Source organism: Juglans microcarpa x Juglans regia, chromosome 7S (assembly GCF_004785595.1).
Source record: "Juglans microcarpa x Juglans regia isolate MS1-56 chromosome 7S, Jm3101_v1.0, whole genome shotgun sequence".
Classification (NCBI taxonomy): domain Eukaryota; kingdom Viridiplantae; phylum Streptophyta; class Magnoliopsida; order Fagales; family Juglandaceae; genus Juglans; species Juglans microcarpa x Juglans regia.
This window is the reverse complement of record NC_054607.1, coordinates 10051148-10073745: the sequence shown is the minus strand read 5'-3', so window position 1 is coordinate 10073745 and position 22598 is coordinate 10051148. Positions and strand designations below refer to the sequence as shown.

At 34.9% G+C, this 22598-nt stretch overlaps 1 protein-coding gene across 2 annotated transcripts; it reads right to left on the bottom strand.

Moving 5' to 3' along the window:
- Window positions 1-988: 988 nt before the first annotated feature.
- LOC121241119 (vacuolar fusion protein MON1 homolog) lies at window positions 989-16613 on the bottom strand. Of its 2 annotated transcripts, XR_005935665.1 has the most exons (15): window positions 15848-16613; window positions 10094-10173; window positions 9867-9938; window positions 9662-9701; window positions 8144-8245; window positions 7857-7978; window positions 6420-6552; window positions 6164-6255; window positions 4875-4956; window positions 4625-4689; window positions 4105-4395; window positions 3908-3999; window positions 2377-2691; window positions 1947-2011; window positions 1287-1346 (listed from the first exon to the last, which is right to left on the bottom strand). XR_005935665.1 is itself a non-coding variant. In XM_041138740.1 (14 exons), the coding sequence occupies exons 1-14, from the start codon at window positions 16259-16261 to the stop codon at window positions 1251-1253; spliced, it is 1746 nt and encodes a 581-aa protein (XP_040994674.1). In that variant the 5' UTR covers window positions 16262-16612; the 3' UTR covers window positions 989-1250. The 2 variants fall into 2 exon arrangements, 1 of the variants encoding a protein (XP_040994674.1); XM_041138740.1 differs by lacking the exon at window positions 2377-2691 and having other exon boundaries at window positions 989-1346; window positions 15848-16612.
- Between the last annotated feature and the right edge of the window lie 5985 nt (window positions 16614-22598).

Here is a 22598-nt window from a genome sequence, read left to right as displayed (position 1 = left end):
CAGAGTTGAAATCGAGACCATATGGTAAACTTGGAATCCGAACTCTAACTCTGAATTGAACTATTAAGATATTCTTAGACATTTCCTATACTCTAAACTCCGAAAATTTCGAGGGTTTGGAAAAAAATGTCATGTTCTAGCACAATCTTATGGAAAGTGGCTGTTGTCCGCTAGCCTATCTGAGAATCTGAAGGATGTGGAATTAGAGATATTCAACTAGCACCTCCATACAATCAAATCAATGCTCACACTCCCATTGCGAGAACAAGTTTTTGTATTGTTCTTAATTTTGGCAAAGATATCATTGGCTTTGCAACCCCATGCAGGGACAATGGTTTTCTCTTAAATGTATATATTTCAAAGGATAGAGTTGTTCTGGGAAAATTTGAACGAAAGAAAGAACCAGAACATAATGACCCACTATTGCAGATGCGTATACGTTATAAAAACTAACAGGCCATTGAGAATGCTCTATTGCTGTTTGCATTTGACAGAACATAAACCTCCACAAACTTCCCTTGCAATTTTATGTCAAGCTTTTAGGAGGGCCTCTTGGCTGTTGCTCGGACCTAAAAATATCAACATGTTCCAAGTAAAACGAGCTTGCAAAACAGAACAAGAGTTTTGCAACATGTTCCAGTTGCTCGGTCGATCGCTACGATTAAAACTCGACACCAAAGAAGGTTTCAAGCATCCGTGTTGAAAATAAGAAAATTTAATAATCATCAACTTGCTCCAGAAAGTCGGGATCCAGGAAAAATAAAGTAAGATATAATTAAAATGTAAGCTCAACCACAGGCAAAAGAAAAAATATTTGTAGCAGAAACCACAAGGTACATGTCTTTGATGCTTTTACCTAGTTGTGAGTATCATTGAGGACTTAATTTCTGATGGAATGGCATGTCTAACATGGACAGAAGTTCATCACTGTCATATTAAGCACTCGGAACTACAACCAGCAATTGTATGTTGCACCAAATACCTTCTATTGATCTGTATATTTTCCTTTTATTATTAGTAGAAGATATATCACTACTATTACAAAATGATTATAAGAGTACGAAATCCTCTAAAGGGTTAACTTAACATATTGGAAGATCACTATCAACATCATCATCATCATCATCATCATCCTAATGAAAGCGTGTGGGAAAAAACTTTCTGGGATTCTATTAAATAAAACAATAACTATAGTACATGCAGCCATATCAAAAGAACTTAGTACATCCTGTATTAAAGAGTGATCGGCATCACCATGAAAAGGGACTTGCTCCAAGCAAAAATATTTCATTTTCCACATCTTTCACCCATTGGGAAATCCGGTTGCAAGTCTTTATAGCTAATGCCTGTAAATTTAAAGTCGTATCAATCAAAACTCAGAATGCATCCAACAAACATATGCAAAAAAACAAGTGCAAATTATATGGATAATAGCTTGATTGACTGCTTGCTTTTTCAGCAGCAGCTGGATGTCACTTGATCAGTATTTCTTTTAGGATGAACTACACAAGCTTACTACATTTAGCCAAATAGAATGATGAAACAAGTGAAAGACATGGTAAAGATCAACAGTTCATGCAGACTGTACCAGGTAAAGCTACCAAGAAGGTCAATATCTCTTTGACCAAACAAAGGAGTCAATACTTCGAAATCCTTTGGAAGTTGGAAAATATAATGTCAAGAACATTGAAGGCTACAACATTGAACCATCAAGATCTTCATTGAGTTCATGAGGGAAGCACACATTTTAAGGGCAACAATAAAACTAGTTATGCGGGATAAAAAAATGTCCAACTTTATCATGATCTTTCAAAAGTTTGTCCATAATATTAAGCTCTAACTAGATGGTTAAGTATATTTGGAAGATAACTGGGGTCACCAAGTATGTGCATTAGCACAAAGCAAACAAACAAAAAAAACCTCAGATGCATGAACTTAAATAATACCTTCTCTGCAAGTGGATCAAAGGCAGCATATAGTTCAAAATCTGGGGTGGCCCAACAGAGTAGAACTGCCAGAATAAAAGAACATGATGTTTCACCAGGAAAGCCTTTCAAATGAAGCAAGTAAAAAAGAACATGGACATCTAATCCTATGCAATAATTATGAAAAGAGGTTCAAACAACAAGAAGCCAAGGATTCCCATATTGCGGATGGTAAAGGATTCTCTCTCTCTCTCTCTCTCTCTCTTTTTTTTTTTTTTGTGTGTAAATTGTATTTTATTCAAATCAAAACAACCTCATGGTAGAGGAAAATCGTGGTAACAAAAATCACTTAAGGGTCACATCTCGACCAAAACTATAAAAACCTTATTACCCCACTAACTAATTATTTACAACGAAGATATGGTAGGCCTATTTTGTCTAGTTTTATTACCCCTCGCGCTGTCCGTGGGATATTCGACCAACAACTATAAATCCGCATCTCCCCTGTAGCTCCCAGCTTGGCCAAATGGTCTGCAACTTGGTTCACCTCGTGGAACACATGGTGGCATGAGATAGACAGATCTCTTTTAAACTCTATGGTCTTATCCCACAGCTCCCTACGAAAACACGGACAGCACCCTTGCCCTTGCATCCATCATACCACAACCATACAATCTGATTCTACCTCCACATGTAGAAAACCCTTCTGTATACATATCATTAAGCCCTCAAGGAGTGCTCTCATCTCTGCCTCAGTGTTTGTGCCCTGCCCATAAAAAGATGAAAAAGCCACTAAAGGTTGTCCAAGATCATTCCTCACTATACCACCACCTCCACAATTTCCAGGGCCATAGAGCAATGATCTACATTTGAGTTTTACCTTTCCAGCTTGTGGTTTAGTCCAAAACAAGGTTTGTGTGGTCTGTCTCTTAACTTCTATTTTGGGGAGTTGAAATTGTAGTATAATAAATCTGTCATATGAGGAAACTTTTTTCACTTGGCTGAGTTTAGAGAACATCTCAGCTAACATTCCTCTAATTTTTAAGCACACCGACCTCAGATTCTGGTGACGCCCTTCCATTCTAGCTTGACACCATCTCACCCATAAGTTCCAACTAATAATTGAGGGTAAAAGCCCAGGACTTATTCCAGCTTGAGAGGACTTATTAGCTATGTTGAACCAGGTAATCGATGGTAAAGGATTCGCTTGTTAGATTTGTTCACTTGTTGGCAAAGGATTTGGGGCAAATTCCCATATTGTGGATGTATGGAGAATGATTACTTTAAGTATCATGTGGTAGATTTGTTTGCTTGTTGGCAAAGGATGCAGGGCAATTCCCATATTGCGGATGTATGGAGAATGATTCCTTTACGTATCATGTGGTGTATTTGGATTGAAAGGAATGTTTGAAGCTTTGAAGATAGGGAACGTTCTCTGGATGAGGTTAGAAGTTTCTTCTTCCACAATTTATTTCTTTGGGCTTCAGCCAGAGGTTTTGATGGAGCCAGCTTAAATGATTTTCTTGTATCACTTTCTAGCTCCTAACTTGTAATTAGTGTATGCTGTTTGTATATTTCCTGTGTACTTGGACTATGCCTATTTACAAACTTCAATAAAATTTTATAATACTTATAAAAAAGAAGCCAAAACCAGATTATGAGATGAAATAACAAAGAATAAGGTGTCGTTTGGATTCGAAGATGAGTTGAGATGAGTTGAGATGAGTTGAGATAGGTTGTGAATAGTAGTGAGATGGGTTGTGAATAGTAATAAGATTTGTGAGTTAAAGTTAATGAATAGTAATGAATAGTAGTGGGATGAGTTGAGATGAATTGAGATGAGTTGAGATGGGTTGCGAATACAAACCGGGCCTAAAGCACATAAACCAAAAGAGAAGCAGATGTTAACTATAATTTTTAAGCAAGACCTATCGACACAAGTTGCATGTTTCGGCTGTAGTATGAACTGAAAGATTACATACCATAATTTTCATCTCTTCTAAACTGAGTTTTGTAGGGACCAACTCCTGTATCATGCATAGAAGCATAAAGTTTATGGTAAGCTCTGTATAATCTGCAAAATGAGAAATTGGTTGTCATTGACAACAAAAAACTTAATAATTAGCTTCACCAGAGAAGGGTATTAGCTTTTCTTGCAATGTTTCTGTACAATTCATACCTCTTTTGCTGTCGTGGATTATTAATTGGTGGTGAGAAATCGGAAGAAACATATTGATCTAGAAATATACTGCGATACATGAAATGCCAAAGTCCTGCTGGACCCCCAATGCCTGTAAATTCTCTGAATCCCTCAGGAGAATCTGTAGGTTGGCCCAGATGTGAAGATAAAGATCCATAACGAGGCAATGGATCGATAGGCAAATCCTCGACATGCATCCCGCCATCTAGCATGGACCTCTGAACTTCACTGAGAACATTTGACTTCAAAAGGACCACTTCAATACGAATCCTATGAAATTGCAGGTAAGATTTCTCAACATAAATACACGAACTTTTTTTATTTTATTTATTTTTATATGCAAGCAAAAATAACACTATAAACTATGTAGTAAGCCTATATTTATTTTATTTCTTTTATGGTAAGTCATGTTACACAAAAAATATACGGTGTCTTTCATCTGAGAAAATGCAACAAATGCATGCTACCCAACTGAAATTATTTTCACACCATAGTTTACCTGCAATCCTTAAGATGATAGAAGGCATCTGAACTTGTAGTAAGTAAAATCAAGTATGTATCAACCTGCCATGAGCAAAACGTGTCATAATTTACTGTGTCATTGATCTAACCAGTAAACAAGCACGTCTACACTGCATACAGACAATTTGTATAAATCAATCGAAGGCCAGCTTTTCCAGCAACCACAAGTGAGAACCTTATAAATTAAGCAGTTAAACTTGCACGTGAATTGTGAATCCAAGACTCACATCAAAGTAATGCACATAAGCATACAAAAATGCCATGGGATTATATCTTGGCAGGCAAATTGGTGAAAAAGATTCAGAAGTCCTGCATAAAGCCAAAAAGCACACATAAGGTTTCAGTCTTGGAAAAAGCTCACAAATGAAAAGACAAGAGTAAAAGAATTAGTTTCCTCATAGTGGATAATCTTATGTTCTATTAGTTTTTATACATGAACTAATTTATCAGGCTCAAATATTAACAAAAAAAAAAAAAAAAAAAAGATGTCAAACAGAAGGAAGTTGTCCTTTGCATGTTTCACAGAAACTAGACAAGGAAGATACCATTCCTCTGGGGTGTGATGCCTGCTATAAGTTTATCAACTTGAAGAAAATGTTCCCAACTAAAGAAAAACAGAACTAGGCATGTTTCATTAGACAAATATTGGAACAACATATTTCAAAAGAAATTTTTTTCGCCAAAATCAGGACATTGAGAGTGTGGCACAAACAAAAGAAAATGCATAACACTTGTGGGAAACTCCTTGCCGAGGGCCTGTGCACCCTGGGATTAATCTAGACACTGTTCCTGGACACTCGGCAATCAAAAAAATAAAAAACAAACACATTCATGAAATGTTAACTGTAGATTTTGGTCAATTGGGAGATCATTTGGTCATGGTTGCTTGAAGGATGGCCCCTTGTGTTTGACATGGAGCATATGGAGAGAACAGAAAGCAAGATGCTAGAAGATAGTGAGATGTCATTGGTAGAGCTTAAGAATATCTTGGTCATGTCACTTCATACATGCACAAGCGTATAATATCTCTCATTTTGCCAATATTTCTGGATTTCTATTCTTCTTTAAACGATTAAATGAGTTATCTCTTATATGCATCTAGTGTACCAAGGTTGCACCCCTTTGCACTTTTTATGAAATGAATTCACTTCTTAAGAAGACAGTAGGTAATAGAAAGATTTCTACTTTTGAATTTTAACTTATACAATAGATATTTCTTCGTATAACACAGAGTAAGACATGACAAGAATGCCAACAACTTTATTCACCAAAGCATAAGTTAGCTGCAGAGAGAATTGAGTGGAACCCAGTTGAGCAATTTAAAAGAGCCAGAACCATTATTTTAACTTTCCCTAGCAAATGTCCTAAAAATATACTAAATTTTATCATCTAACAATAAATCTATGAGAGAGGTTCAATCACTTCACTGTACTTAGCCATGTTACAAAGTAACATTGTCCGAGTGAGAACGATCATCGAAAATGAAACAAGACTTGTGAAATTCAAAATAACTTGCCTAAATGATTCTGATGACATAACAAAGTTGGCAAGTAGTAGCATGTCATCAGGATGAAGCGAAGCTTTTTGAGCACCAACAAGACTGATAACCTGCAAACAAGCTTCAAGCCTCTCAGTGGCTCTAAACAGAAAAATATTTATAGACTGGAAATTAAGTAAAAGAACTGCTCCAATAGAGGTGTCCCTGAGGATGCAAAAATTCAGATGAAAAGGCAAAAGAAAAAAGATGAAAAGAAGGGCAAGAGGGTGCTAACCTTGTGCTTGCACATTAATATTGCAAATAGAACACCTGAATCGGCAACATCTTGTAATATAGCACTTGCAGCTTGCCTTGTTGCATAAGCAAGGGGAAGACATGTGTATGCATGAAGAAATGTTGCTGGATTCCTAAAAACAAAGAAATGGGCAGCAAAACTAATAAGCACCATCAAACTAAGATACTATATACATATTATTAATATTTTTTGGTTGGGGTGCATGCCAATTATTATTTGCAGATAGCTAACAGAAGATCAAAGCAAACCTCAGAAAAATTACCAAAAATAAGACCCAGGCATATCAATTTGCATTTCAACTTCATTGACTATAAAAGAGATAAAGAAACATCACAAATAGAAACACATACAGAACAGAAAATTAAAATTGATTTTGACGAATGTTATTATAAACTATGAAGTCCTGACCAGAATGTGTGAGATAGTTGATGACTGAGATTGCTGGTTTTGCATCTAAATAAAAAATTACGTGACTATAATTAGCACATAATCTAATTAATTATACTAATTAAATTTTTTACTATTTTGTGTGTGTGTGTTCATAACCTTTACCAAGCAATACTAGAGAAGCTTGCGTACCCACCCGTGGGTAGCCAAAGTGGTAAGGGTGAACTTTTGTTCATGTGCCCCATGTCACAGGTTTGATTCCCCTTGGGATCAAACTGCGATTTAAGTGGGAGGCCATGGCGGTGGGTTGTTGTGCTAGTCTCCCCGGGGGTTTAGGTTCCAAGGGTGAGTCCTAAGGGCTCTGCCATGGGGTGGTTCCCTCGTCATAAAAAAAAATACTGGAGACGCTTGCAACCAAGTTTCAACCAAAAATCCAGCCATTCACAGTTTTTTGAATAGTTTAAGTGACAAATTTTTTCTTTATACAGCACGTGTTTTTGGACTACATTGCAGGATAGCAAGGACAATATGGAATGAGTTAGGCATGGGTGTGCCTGGAAGGGCAGTTGATTTCTTAGCAAGTTGGAGGAGTTTACAGGGCAACCTCCTATTTGTTTATTGTGATGCCTTTGAGGGAAAGAAATGAGAGAAGCTTCAAAGAATGCAAGTGGACAATAGATGAAATTAGAGCCTTCTGGCTTTACACACTATTTCATTGGTCAATAGTGAGATTTTATTGAACCCGTGATGGGCTATGCCTATCATTATTTATCAATAAAATTCTTCATTACTAAAAAAAAGAGCACCATATACATTCACATAAGCAATAATTTTTTGATAGACAATTTACAAAAGCAATATTGGAGCCTCTACAGACGAGCAAATTAAGATTATTTCTCTTAGTAACCTCTAGCAATAAGATCCAGCATTACACGGCAAAAGAAGAAGGGCATATGTGTGTTCAATTATGTATGCAATTGTTTTACAACAAAGGCATTCCAATACCAAGAAAGGAATAGAGAAACACACCAACTGAAAGAATGGATTAAAGATGAGAAGACAACATCAGTTCCTCCAAGCAAGGGTGTCATATCAAACTTCGGATTCTTCTCAAAACACCTATTTACCGACTTTGTTAAAATAAGAATCATCTGCATCCATATCGTAAGCAATCATATGAGGAAGTGGTGTTGTCATGAAGAAAAAGAATACCAAACACAACCAAAACATTCAGAAGGGAACAACATGTCAAACAGTCAAACACGTCATCCTGAGAAGGATCTTTGAGCGTAGGGAAGAAAATATTGCAATCCTACCTGACCATAAATTAGCTCCAATTGACCCCTCAATGACTCATAAGGCTCCTCTGTACAGCTAATGCAAACTAAGTATATGGGTCCCTTCACAAGAAAAATCACCTGAACATCCAAAACAATTTATTTTATTGATTTCCAAACTGAAAGAAGAAATAATTAATAAACAAAAAGACCTCGAAAACCCTCGAGATTGTAAAAGCACATTCATGCTTCTCTTTCTAGGCATTATATTCCTCAAGCAACAAGTGACAGAATTGGCTCCCTTTTTATTTTTTTTATTTTTTTAATAAGAAACAAGTGACAGAATTGGCTCCTGAAGTCGATATGGTTTATTTTCTGACAAGAAACTTGAATAAAATGCTCAGATCCTTCCTTTTACTGGATTTCTCAGCTGGAATCATATACGGGGTCTCCTTCCTCTGATGATCTTTTCTATTGGTATAACAACTGCGAGTAGTCTAAGGGCTTGTTTGGACACACAGAATTCTCGAAATTCTCAAAACTTTTCATAATTTCATTCCCAAACATCACTCAAACACAAAACACTTTTCAATTCTAAATTTCAACATTTTCATTTAATCATTACCTAATCATTATTTAAACACAAAAATCAATACAAATTTTACAAACTTCAAAACAAAATAATATTAAAAAATTATATTCAGGTGCCGTTTGGATAGTGAGTTGAGATGAACGTTGAAAGTTAAATAAAATATTATTAGAATATTATTTTTTAATATTATTATTATTTTGAGATTTGAAAAAATTAAATTATTTATTATATTTTGTGAGGGAATTTGGGAAAGTTCTAATGATGAGATGAGATGAGATGAGATGAAACAATTTCATTATCCAAATGGGGCCTTAAAAAATTTTAATTTTATAATATTTTTATTCAACTTTTTCTCTCTCATTTCCCAAAACCTAATAAAACATCTTTACTTAAATCATTTCACTACTATTTACAAAATTCTAAGATACTAAGTATCCAAACATGCCCTAAACTTCAATCCTTTTCTTCCAGGGATGTTCTCGTTCCCAAGCCTTGGAAGAATATCAAGAGTCTTGTGGAGGATAACTTAACACTGATCTCACCAAATCAGTGAGAAATTTCTCCACACTGGCCATGGTCTCAAAATAGAAAATGTTTGCCTTTCTGCCTTTTCCAACTCTAAAAACTAGAAAAAGGGGAACAAAGATACAATCATACACACATATTCATTGACAAATATATACACCAAACAAGAAAAAAATCCAAATTTCCCAAGCAAGTAAATGTCTTTCTGAAACAGCACATATCATTTTGCACAAGTCCAAATGCTGAGGATGGCAGTAGGAAGAAAAGTAGGCATTCAGGAAAGTGAAAACACACTTCAGAATCGCATGACGCACAATTTATATCATGGGGAGAACGAATAAAGGGTCCGCTTTTATGTCCTAAACAAGCATAGCTATCAGGCAGAATCGCAGACAACTTGAAGAATGAAAATTCCAACTCGCAGAAGAATGTAAAAAGACCTGGTGTTTTCCTGCCCTGACCGATTTGATATGGTCCCCCCTGAAAAGCAATTACGGAATAAACTATTGAGAGCCTTATAGATGGCTTCAGAGAAGTTATTATAATAAGAATAGGAGTATAACCATTTCTTTTATGAGTATAAATAGGAGTATGATCATAGACAAGAATTCACAAAATAAAACCGAGGAAGAACAAGCCAGGTACCCATTCTCCACAAAGGAAATAATGGCCTGCAACGTTGCTGAAAATCCTGCTAGCTTGTGTTCATCTCCATATCTGGTAGTTCATAAGAGATTCAAAACAATCTATAAAACAACAGAAGGTCCAAATAAGAATTTATAAGCTTGGACTTTTTTTTTTCCTTTTGCATTGAGTTGAATGCAAACTGTGCAGCTTTCTGATACAGATATATGCAGGAGTTAGAGACAAACCTGGAATATATTGGTTTGCCTGAGTTACTTAGAATAAAAAAGTGCTTCTTCCTTTTTCTCCATGATATGGAAGCATCATCCTGCAATAGCAGCCAATAATATTGCAGGTATTACTTATAAAAAAATAATATTGCAGGTATCGTTATAAATATAATTTTGTACAGAAAGGCAGTACAAGTAAAATAAGAGCACCATTAAAAAAAAAAAAAAATGCTAAATGGCTGTATTGAGCCCAAGCCTAATCTCATAAGACAGAAGACTGAGCTTTCTGATAAGTAGACAGAAAACTGAGTTTTGGAATCGATTTAACATTAAATGAAGAAATTGGGCATTCCCTTGCTTGCCATATGAATTTCATACTCTGTTTATTCTAGATTGGCTTCATTAGGGAAGTAGCCTGGCATAGTTGGGGAAATCCCCTAATTGAAAGATACTCTCAATCAGGGTAACATATAACATTTAGAGAGTATTCTTTCCATTAGCAAGTTTAAATCAGGGTGACATATTACGCTGACCTTAGAACTCAAAACAGGCACTCTTTTCAATCTTCCAAAAGAAAAGGCAGACTCTCCAGTAGGTAGGAGCTACTAACCTTTCAGTGCTAGATATCTCCCCTCTCTAATAATTAAGGGAAACCTATCTTTTCTGTAAGGGGCCGCTAGGGTGTAACATCCAGACCCAATTTTATAGGCTTGGAAAAAGATTTTATAAGTTTGGACCATGGACTCAATTTTGTTAAGGCTACAAGGAAGATTATTTTATTGGGCCCATTAGCCTGTATGTATTATTTGAGGATCTAGTATTGAGGAGATATGATTGGATGTGAAGTTATGGACCTAGATTCAAAATGGAGTACGTTCGGCCCATCAGGCTCATAAATGGATAAGCCCAAGTATTTACCAGCCAAAAGCCCATTTGATTTTTAGTGGTTAAATTCGTGATAATTAGAAACCAGCCCTTTTGGATAAGTTAGAACCAGATTAGTTGCAAAGAAACCCTCTAGATGAAGGCTATCTCCACTTAGGTTTAGAAAGATTCTTGCACCCATATTACAGCCTGCTAGGACTCGTTTGAGATAGGATTTCAGCTGTTCCAGATCTAGAGAAGTAGAAATCAGTCCCATATATGACTCCTAAATGGATCCAAGGATTAAAAACATCTTTTCCCTGTAACTCCTAGCCATCAGGATTCATAGAACCCTTTTCTAAACAAAACTATGAGTTAAATTCTTACAACCGTATTATTAGGTTCTTCAGGTCTCATTAAAAGGACTGTATATGGCTTCAAAACTAGAAAAACAGAGGCTGCTGTGAGTCTGGAAAGTTTTTATAGCAATCCCATGTGATGTTCTTCAAGAACACCAATCCCTAACCCTAGATAACTGCTACAAATACCAATGAAGATGTCAGCCTTGTTTTCTTGAAGTTATTGCTTGATCTTTTTAAAGAACACCCAAGGAAAGTTGCTGCAATTGCAGGAGATTGAAACAAACCAGCCTCACCCTATCAAGTCCAACCCTTTTCCAGCAACTTCAAGTAGGTGATTATTGACATGTTTTTTTATCGATAGAAGCAAAGAGGTAAGTAGCATGATCATACCCTTACATGCTACTACCCTTACAAGTATGGTAAACAATGTTTTTAAAGTATTATGTATGTATGACCCTTTATTTAAAGCCCCTCTTTACGTATGAAGTTATAATATGATGAAAGTGAGTTTCAATGCATGTTATTATGTGTTTTACATGTGTCATGATATGTTTTTCATTTATGATTACATGAGGTATGTTATTATGTGTTCTACACGCATCATGATAAGAAAGATAAAAAAACAAGTTATGAAATTAGCTTTAAGGATGACCATAAGAGATGCATGAAACCAATGCAGTTGTGGGTAGATGTGCTAGCCACGTGGTCTACCATAGTATGTTATGATAAGTTAAGTAGTTCCCCTTGTAGCCATAGGCCGTGGAACTGGTGCACAACCCTGCACACGGGGTTAAGGCGTGTTGGCCATTAAAGAAAGGGAAATACAAGTTTAATGAGTTATGCATAGTACATGTTACATGTGTTAATATGAGTATTAAGTATGCATGTTTTTCAAGAATAACCTATGTTTATTATGTTTACTGTATGATGTACTAGCTTTTTTTATAGGTAATTGTATGATGTACTATTTATTGAGTATTTGACTCATTTTGGTTGTTCGTTTGTTTTTATATTTTTAAAATGTCCAAAAAAAAAAAAAAAAACAGTTTGAAATTTTCTTGCTATGAGACAATTTTTATTTAAATATTTTTCAAGACAGTTTTTATGTATATTTTCCAGTTTATTTATTTATTTTCAATAAATGAGATATTTTTTAAAATTTGGGTCTCTTTAAAGGGCACAATTATGAAAGTATGTAACACTCCTAAACTACGGGAAGGGGGCGTTCCATAGGCGTAGCGCACTAGCGCCCCAATAAGGCTCTTCTTTTGCAAGACTCCATCAAAATTGCCACTTGTTTGCTGGTTTTCAATTCCTTTTATTAAACCTTCATTTCCATTCAGGCTTTCCCTAGTCGTAGAATTCTTGCTCAACATGTTAGCTGCTTTTTTTTAAGTACAAGAGGCAATCTACTGCAAGTTTGATACTCACTTTGGAAGGAACTGATAGAGCAAACTATTACACATCACAAAGAAATAAGTACTAGAATAAGGAAGGTGTTATTCAATAACATGAAGGTTGCAGGTTTGAGACCTGCATGGGCCACTTATTAATTACTCTACCTTGACTTGTATATATATATGTATGTATATATATATATGTATGTATGTATGTATGGATTGAGCGGTTGCTTGGTTTATATTTATATATAAACACACATGAAAAATCACCCCCTCCCCCAACACACACAAATACGTACACATTTTTCCACTTTATTTCTTTCCTTAATGCTTGTATTCAACTATGTTCAATATATTTCTCCTTAGAATTGTGCAAAATCTCCGGAGCTCCAGCTTCACTCCAATGCCTAATCTGACTCCCCTCCGATTGGAGTTAAAATTCAGAGTTCGAAGTTTGGTGTATAAAGTCTAGCTAGAAAAACATCGGAGTTAAGAGTTGGAAAGAGCTTCTACTTTCCAACTTCGACTACTTTCCAACTTCGACTCTGGCATTTCTATTTTTAAAAATGGAGCCATTTTGAGTCGTTCATTTATCAAGGCTTGAATGAATATTGATTGAAATGATGCCGTTCTGTCTAAATGAGAATGCCGTCGTTTCATTTCATATGTATTTTCCTAATCTAAACAATGAATCTCAACCCTGAACCCTCATTCAGTCATTCCTCAACCTCAACCTACCCCACCCCCTGAGCGCCGTGCCTTCGACCTTACACACCGCCGTCTGTGTTTGTCTACCTCAGCTTCACGCTGCAGTTTAGTTGAATCAGTTCTCATCTCTCTCTGCCATTCTCAGGTCTCAGGTGTCTTTGCCAGCAGCCAGTACCCACCACACTTTGGAGCTCATTTGGTTTTGCCACTGTGCCTCCGTAAATCATCAAGCAACCGGTATAAAACTCCTTAAATTATTGATTTAATTAAGAATGAACATCTTTTGGTTTAAAATAGCATTGGAACAATTGGGCCATATTTACTGATCTGATTTTTAGGGGTTGTAACTGATTTTAAGGATTGTTAAGGCTGACGGTTTGTGTTGTTGGTTTGATTGTTAAATGTTAAAGTTTGCTATTTGTAATTTGATAAGTATGGTATTCTAATGATTAGGTATTCTAATGATTATTACAGATTTTGGTATTTGCATGTGTAATTAGGGTTTGTTGGATGTGACAACTTTGTTTATTTTCAATTTTTAGAAGGGAAATTAACGATTTAAGACTGAATCATTGATGGGGTCACTTAAATTTAAGATTGAATTTAAGGATTTAAATGGAATCTGTTACATGTTATTAGGGCTTGTTAGGGTTTAATTTATGGTGCTTTAGAAGGTTTGATTGACCATTGTAATTTGTATTTGCCTATTTGATGTATGCAGTATGCTTCAACTGTAACCATTCTTGCTTTTTTTGTTTTCAAGAGAATATGGATATGGATGCTACACCTACTCCAAATGTTACACCTAATCGGAATTCTACACCTGCCCCCTCGACAGCCACCCTCACACCTAGTATGGCTGCTTATTAGAGTTCATTGTCTCCGAAAACTAGGTAGGCTCTTATTTGTCCCCAGAATCGGTTAAGGTCTTCACCTATTGGACTAGAGGGTGCTCACGATGCCGAGAGCCATTGGCTTGAGTTGGGTAAATAACTAACGTTGTGTGATGGCAGTTTTAATGGCTAATTAGTATATAGATAATCTTATATCTTCTTTTACTTATATATATTTTTTGATCGGTAATCAAGAAGTTTTATTCATAATAATAGGCAAAGCCCAAGTACATAGGGAGTATACATGAATCATATTTTACTTTTATGAGATTAATTTATTGTTTTATGCTTTCTCTTGTTGTAGAGCTATCTGTCAATCCCACAATACTTGTAAATGACTGAGAGATGTTGCTTAGCTTGGTGCCGGTGGACTGATAGTAATTTTTTGGTTATAATTAACTTCACTATTATCATTTAGTTTGGTGTTGTATTTACTATATTTTTTTTTTTTTTTGGTTTAATACAATGCAGGATACTTGGAAATGGGAGATTGAAGATGGATTATCTTGAATTATTGAAGACATCCTGTAGTTTAAATTGTTTAATTATGATAGTTTTCTTATTTGGTAATTTGATGAATGTCAAGGTGGATTCAGGATGTATGTGGTGGTTTGGTTTAGTAGATGTGGACCAATGGGAGGGAGTTGATTTGTTGTTGGAGATTGTAGTAGGTTTATGTGTATTGGTCCATTTGATGTAATTTGTTGTATGTGATACAACTACAAATACTGTGTGTGCGTGCTTGTGTTGTCCGCAAGGTTGTGCATTGTGATGTTATGTTGCATGATTGCGTATTTTATGATTTTATCTTTGATGTCATGCATAGGTGTTGTTCTTGTATATGTCACGAGTACTTGAGCTATGCTATGCCTACTTCTCTTATCAATAAAATTATTCTTTGCCCATATGATAACAGTTTTATCTTTGATGGATATAGACAAATGTTTTATGATTGAGTAACGCTACATACCAAACTTCCATCCCATTATATCAAATGTGACACTTTTATCACTCTTGGATCATCCTTTATTTTTTTAAAGAAAAAAATCAAAGTTTGATGGGCAATATCATCTCATCATAGTGGGATGAAAGTTCGGTTTGGGGAATTTTCATTTATGATTTTATCTTTGATGGATTTAGACTAATGTTTTATGATTTTATCTTTAATGGTTTGAGCGGTTGCTTGGTTTATATGTACTTATATAAAAAAGTTATCTTTGATGGATATAAACTAATGTTGGATTGTCATAATTTGGTTGTGGTAACTTTGCAAGGCTTAAAAAACTGAAATACACAACAGAGCTACTGGAACCATACATTCCCACTAAGAACTCCTCAACAAGAGTATAAACTCTCATTTTCAGCAGCATTGCAATAAATCTTTTCCCAAATATTTGTGCAATGAAGTATGAATGCAATCCGATGTGTGTGTCAGTGTGTATGTATGAAGCCTGCACAATTGATCCAAAAGAACATAGAATTCTCATATACATGGATATAATTGACCGATAAAAGAATCCGCAAGAAGTTCCCCAAGTGCACTACCTCATCGAGGTGCCGTTTGCCGGGCACCCCAGATGACGACAAATCCGAAGACCCATCGACTGAATCATCATTCCTCGCTTGCTGTATCTCATCCTCGACAATCCCGTCAATCCCCGACGCAGCACTGCTGGCACCGGTACTGCCCCTTTCACCGGCATAGCCACTGCTACTCGGGCTCGACTGCCCATCCACTTCCAGCTCCGAATTTGTCCTCTTCCACATCACGCCATGCTCGACACTCTGTCCCACCTCATCAACCTCAAAATTGTTGTCAACTCTTTGCTCGAAACCACCCACAGTTCCCGGCGCTTCACTCAATGCGACGGATGCAAATTGATGTTCGAGTGGTTTGGGGCTACCTTGCCCACTTTTGGGGTCGTCGCCGGAGGTTGAGGAGCTGGAGTCGGAGGACATTGACGTAAGGAAGGTTTAGAGAGGAATGTTTATACTAAAAATCTAGGAAATTCTCTGTGATTTTGGGTTGGCTGAGAGAGAGAGAGAGAGAGAGAGTAAAAGAGAGAGAGAGAGGGGTTTGATTTTTTTGTGAGTTTTGCGGGAATGGATGGAGATGGAGGAGGCGTTACCGCCTAACAGTCGTTGAAGGTTTTGCTCCGATGCGTAGGAATTACCCCTTATTTGGAACGCAATGCTCATCCTCCAAATCCCTGTCTGACCGGTAGTTGGATACGTCGTGAGATCCGATTCCACCTTCTCCCGCCCACTGCTACGGGTCGTAGTGTCGGACTGATATTTTTGGTTTTTCTTTTCTCGCCTTTGGAGCGGGACGCAATTTTTACGTAAGTATTTGTGAAAAATTAAAAAATAATAAAACTTTGTATATTTTTTAAAGAGAGATTTATTTTTTTTATGAATAATTTATGTGAGACTTATTTATTTAAAATTTATATAAATTATTTTAGAATGCCGTCGCAAGAAAGATATTTTAAAAATAGATTTCACCTTAAGATTATATTAATTTATAAATTTAATTTTTATATAATTTAATTAAAACATTTCTTTTTGACAAGATACGGCAAAAATGGTTGGTTCTCCATTTTGGATACCGAACATTTCTATCGTTTTTTTTTTTTTAATTTAATGATTAAATAAATATTTTTTAATAATTTTATAATTTTTTAAAAAGATAAAAAAAAATAAAAAAAGACATTTAGCCTTATCAACATTTTGTCGGGCTGTAGTACGACTCAAAGAAAAATTTTATTTATCATCTTTACATCACAAACTATACATAATTTTTTATTTTTTATTTTTTAATTTTTTTCTCTTATGAAATGTGTAGTATATGAATAATGAGTATAATAATTCTATTAGTTTAGTAATAATAAAAAAATATGTGATGTATAGTACATGAGAATGATGAATAACAAAACTCCAACTCAAAAGCAAAAGTGACGTTAATTTATGGTAAAATATTTTTATTGTATAAATATATTTTTAATAAATTATAAAAGGACATGCATCTCATATCAAAGAAACTTTATAAAGTCTTTTACTAAAATCTTTTTATATGCTTCTTTGCATTTAGTACGGTCTACAATAGCGAATGTTTAGAAATATTTTTCATCTCATTCTATCTCATTTCATTTCATTCCATCTCATTTCCTTCTCAAATATCATTTAAACTAATCATTATAACTTTTTAAAACTAATAATTATAACTTTCCCAACTTTTTAAATAAAAAATAAAAAATAATTTAACTTTTTTCAAACTATCTTACTACTATTTAAAAACCATCTTAATAATACTATTTACAAAATTTTTATCTCATTTTATTCGCAAAGCATCTCCTTATTTTTGAAGAGAAATCTGATGTGCGGAGCATATTCTCTCACTTTAGGCTTATGGATAAAGAAACATCAATCAATATGATCTTTTTATTCAGGGATGATTATCATCGAAGTTCTCAAGGTTCGGAACTTTTTAAATTAATTCTTAAAATTAGGTGGCTATTTAAAAAGGGCAATGCTACTATGCGGCCCAACATTTACTGTTGAACGTGCCGCTTAGTCTTTTTTTTTTTTGCTTTTTTAATTTCATATTTTTTTAATATATTTAAATATTTTTAAAAAATAAAAAAAATATATCAATACACTTAAAAATACTTCTTTAATGACTAAGTAAAAAACAAAAAAAAAAAAAAAAAAATTTTTTTGCCAAACGGTCAAAAAGAACAGTCAAGTTGCGGCGGCATATAGTGTTTTCCATTTAAAAAATGCCTCTCTGTTCAAGTTCTATTAAACATTACTTGCAAGTATAACAATTAGGTACTTAATATATACTATAGCCATATAAATGATAAATTGTTGTTGGTATGTATTGATGCAATTATTAGCTGTGCCTGCAACTCTTATACGGTCACCTGTTAGAGGCTTCATTTAAAATCTTTAAATAAAAGTTTTTGAATTTATATTTAATACAACAATTAAAAATGAGGCTTATTATAAATTTTGTGCAAGATCTTAGAAAACATTATTTAAAGATATGAATTACTCATTGTATTAAATATTAAATCTTGTATCATGGGGCCTTGAACACATTGAAAAATATAAAATTATTTAAATTTAATGAAATGGTTTTTATATTTTTTTCTAAAAAAACTAAAATAAAAAATCTCACTTTTAGTTTGGAGGCCTTGCATAGGGTGGGGCCTTAGACAATGGCCTAAGAACATTAACATTGAATTATGCAAATGTAAATTTAAAACTTGAATAATATGACATGATTTTACATTTGACTATTCTACTTAAAACTTATTCCCACATAAGATTATCTATCTATTAGTTAAAATAATAATAAAATATTATAAATTTAATAATTTTTTTTTCAGTTTTTTTGTTCTATTATTATTTTTTTCTAAATTAAGAACTACATGGAAATATTAATGTTATATAATATGAGACTTGGAGTATACAACCATTCATGATAAAACATTAATAGGAAAATTAATACAATCATTTAGTATAGAACAATTAATGCTCTTAATGTTACGGAGAAAAAATTGGGTTTAACAATTACTACTATTAATAAAAAAGAAAAAAAAAAAGAAGGACAACGAAACACAAGTGCTGCTAGAGAGGAAGAACACGTGGGACGAAATGAAAAATAAAAATAGAGTTCAGTAGAAGCCAAAATTGAGGGAAGAGAGAGAGCTTGCAAGGAAGAAAATATTTTTTAGTTCCTTTGGTCATACTACAGTGACTATCAAATATGACGAAAAGAACTAAGTTATTCTAGCAAAAAGTCATTTATTTTTCCATTTGCATAATCCAAAACAACCTACTTTGGGACTCTATTAGCCAAGCCCTCCATTGTATTTGCATTTGCATAATCCAATGAGAGTTCTGTGGCCTTGCTCTTGAGCCGGCACTAGATCAAAGAAACAATTTCGGGTGATCTCAGTGAGGGACACCTCAAATGGTTAAGTTAGAGAAGCTATAGTCTCTTCATCAATGTAATAATTTTGCAGTATGTACATGGAGGTGTACTTATAAGATTTAAGGTGTCACACATGGTGAAGTCTTTCTCATGGATACGATACTAGACATGATAGTGTCCCGCCGGTGAAGATATCTTTGTAGGACCTATTTTATTAGCGTGAATCTCTCATGAGATAAGCCTTATTGGGCAAGGTACCCTACCAGCCACGATGACTCATTATATTATCCTACGATCTCCAAATGATGCATTTTATTTAGTTTCAACCTTTACTTACCTGATATCATGTAAACTTATGTGGATGTTTCTTTTTTTCGTCTTACGGCTTTTCCTTGCACATGATGTACATTCACGCCTAACAGGATGTTTCGATTTCCATCCACGAGTATGATCAGTTTTACTGCATAAGTTTTCTTTGTTATATATATTTGAGTTCTTCTTTGGAACGGTCGTTTCATTCTTGGGACTTTAACAGTCCCCAATAAAAGCTGGCCACATCAGCAATACTCCACTGCATATTATGTGACTCTTTACATCTGATAAAATCAACGCAAGTAAAGGTCCAAACAAAGCAAAGCAGTCCTTGTCCAATTTGTAGGTGAACTTTGAGAAGGCATTAAAAAAAAAAAAAAAAAAAAAAAAAAAAAAAAAAAAAAAAAAAACCCTGCTAGTTCTTAATATTTCAGCCCCTAACGACAAGTGTATGAAATGGCTAAAGGCGGCTTTTGGTTGTAACGATGGTGGTTGTGGTGTGCTAGTCGGAGATTATAGCTTTAAGACTGGTTCTCTTGTGGGAATGAAGAAGATGTTGATGTTTTATAGAGGAAGAGCTCCAAAGGAAGAGAAGAGAGAAGAGCATAGCAATTGGGTCATACATGAGTACTGAGAATCGAGAAGAGCTTCTGTCTCGTTCTTATTCTCCTATAGGTGTTTTTTTTTTTATTGGCACCGGGTGTCCGAAACAATGTCCGGACTAATCCCGGGGGTGCACAAGCCCTCGGCAAGAAATTTCCCGCAAGTGCACATCAGATAATTCAAGAAAAAAATCTTCCAGTCTGATAGCTCTTAGAGATTGTTTGCACTCAAGGAGATTTAAACCTTAAATCTAAGGGAAGCATACCTCTAAACCCAAGGTGTTTACCATCTGAGCCAACCCCTAGGGATTTCTCCTGTAGGTGTGTTACCAGGGAATGATTTTTACCGAGAGAAAAACCAAAAACCACGCCACTATGGATGACCTCCAAGCCCCTTTTCTTCTTCACGTTCTAAGCCAAAATTCTATTGCAGAAAACTTTATTTTCTTTTTTCTTTTGGCTAGTGTGAATATTAATTGCATTTGTAAATTCAAATTGACAAACATTAACCAAATTTTTGGATTTAGCCGGACTCAATCGAGTTTGACCTCCACCCTACCCAGGTTTGAATTTTAGATCCAAGTCGGGAGTTTTCCATTTAAGTCCAACTTAAGCTTGAAATCTATCTTAATCTTGTTAATTTTGGACAAACAGCCAAGTTTAAGGAAGATAAAGATCCCTGTATTTTTAATGCCTAAAAGCTTGTACCTGCACTTACTAAAAGTCAAGTTCTGGGAGAGACGGTCTAGGGCGAATTTTTGGAAAAGAGAGTTAGTTTTGGAGAGGGTCTCAGGCGAGGCCGTGAGGTTCTAGAAGTGGAGGGTCATGTGTTATGCGGTTGAATGTAAGTACCATAGGATGATGACGTGGCAACCATTTATTAGAGACTGTTTTCAAGGCTTTAACGGAAGCACCACTTAGAAGATATTCTCTAATTAAGGAATTTGTATGCGGCCTCTGGTAGTCCTCTTCCGACTGAGGAGGATATGACATTAAACGATTTGATTCAATATATATACTTATGATAAGGATTATTATTGTTATGAATATTATTCATTAGGAGCATTTTAATTATCATTATTTTATTATTTCATGGTATGACATTAGCAATTGGTATATAAGTAAAAAAACATAAACAATATTTTTTTCAATAATTTAATACTGCATATTAATGACTACAATGAAGATAGAATAATATTTTTCTATATTATGTTATTTAGGGGTGAAAAACCGACCCCTCAGTTCGGTTTTGTACATAAACCAAAACCGGCTGAAAACTGGCCGTGTAAGGGGTAAAACCGGCTAGTACGGTTGCCGACTGGTTTAGGGTCGGTTTGTCGGTTTGTTGGAAATTAGTTGTGTCTCTTCAAAAAAAAAAAAGAATTGCCCAAAGTAGCCATTCAATCCAACTAGACAACCACCAAATTCAAAAATCCAGAAAATAGAAATAGTAAATAACAAAATCATCTAACAATTCAATAAACAACAGAATCATCTAAGAATCCAAGAAAATAGTAAACAACAGAATCATTAATCAAGAAAATAGAAATAATATTAGACAAAAAAATTTTTATTTGGAGAGTGGAGAGTGGAGTGGAGGGTGAGAGCTTGAAACGGAGGGATGTGGAGGGTTGCGTCGCTGCGGACGCTGGAAGGGATGAGTTGGTGTGCAGCTGGAGACTGAGAGCAGTGAGAGGATTGAGTCCTGAGGGTTGGAAACGACTAAATGAGGAGACAGAGCATGGTTGTTTAAACTCTAGGCAGAAATGGCGCCGTTCCTTTTTTTTTTTTTTTATTGTTTTAAATTGCATAAGCAAAATGATGCCTTTTCACCTGGAAACGGTGTTGTTTTTGAATGGATTTTATGTAAAAAAAAAATTGGTTTAAGACGTTGGCCAGTTTAGCAGTTTTCTACTGGTTCGAACAGAGACCGAACCGGCTGTCGTCGGTTTTGATAAAATTTCACTGTCCATTGACCAGTTCCTTGTTGGTTTCGATCGATTCCAAGATCGGCTGGCCGGTTTGAGTCGGTTCCGGTCGGTCCTTAAGTTTCTTGTACAGCCCTACTGTTATTAATTGAAAAAATGAAAAAAAAGTACTCCAAACTACTCTCTATGACTCTGTTTTGGTTTGAGTTTGGAAACTTAAAAGAACTTAAAAGTGCTTTAACCATGAAAAAAAGAAAATCGAGAGTCCACTTTTTAAAAAAGCCAAAAACCGAAACTTTTATTGAAAGTTTCCTACAGATAACTGTATTTTTTTAAAAATTACAATAATTAAATTTAAAAATAGTTTAGATGCTTATTCATTGAACTGTAAATAACTTTTGAATTATAGAGCTTTATAATAAAATTCGAGAAATGCTACTCATTATTTTCACACTATATATTAATATGTGATTTATTTATTTTTTATTTTTTAATTTAAATACATATATTTC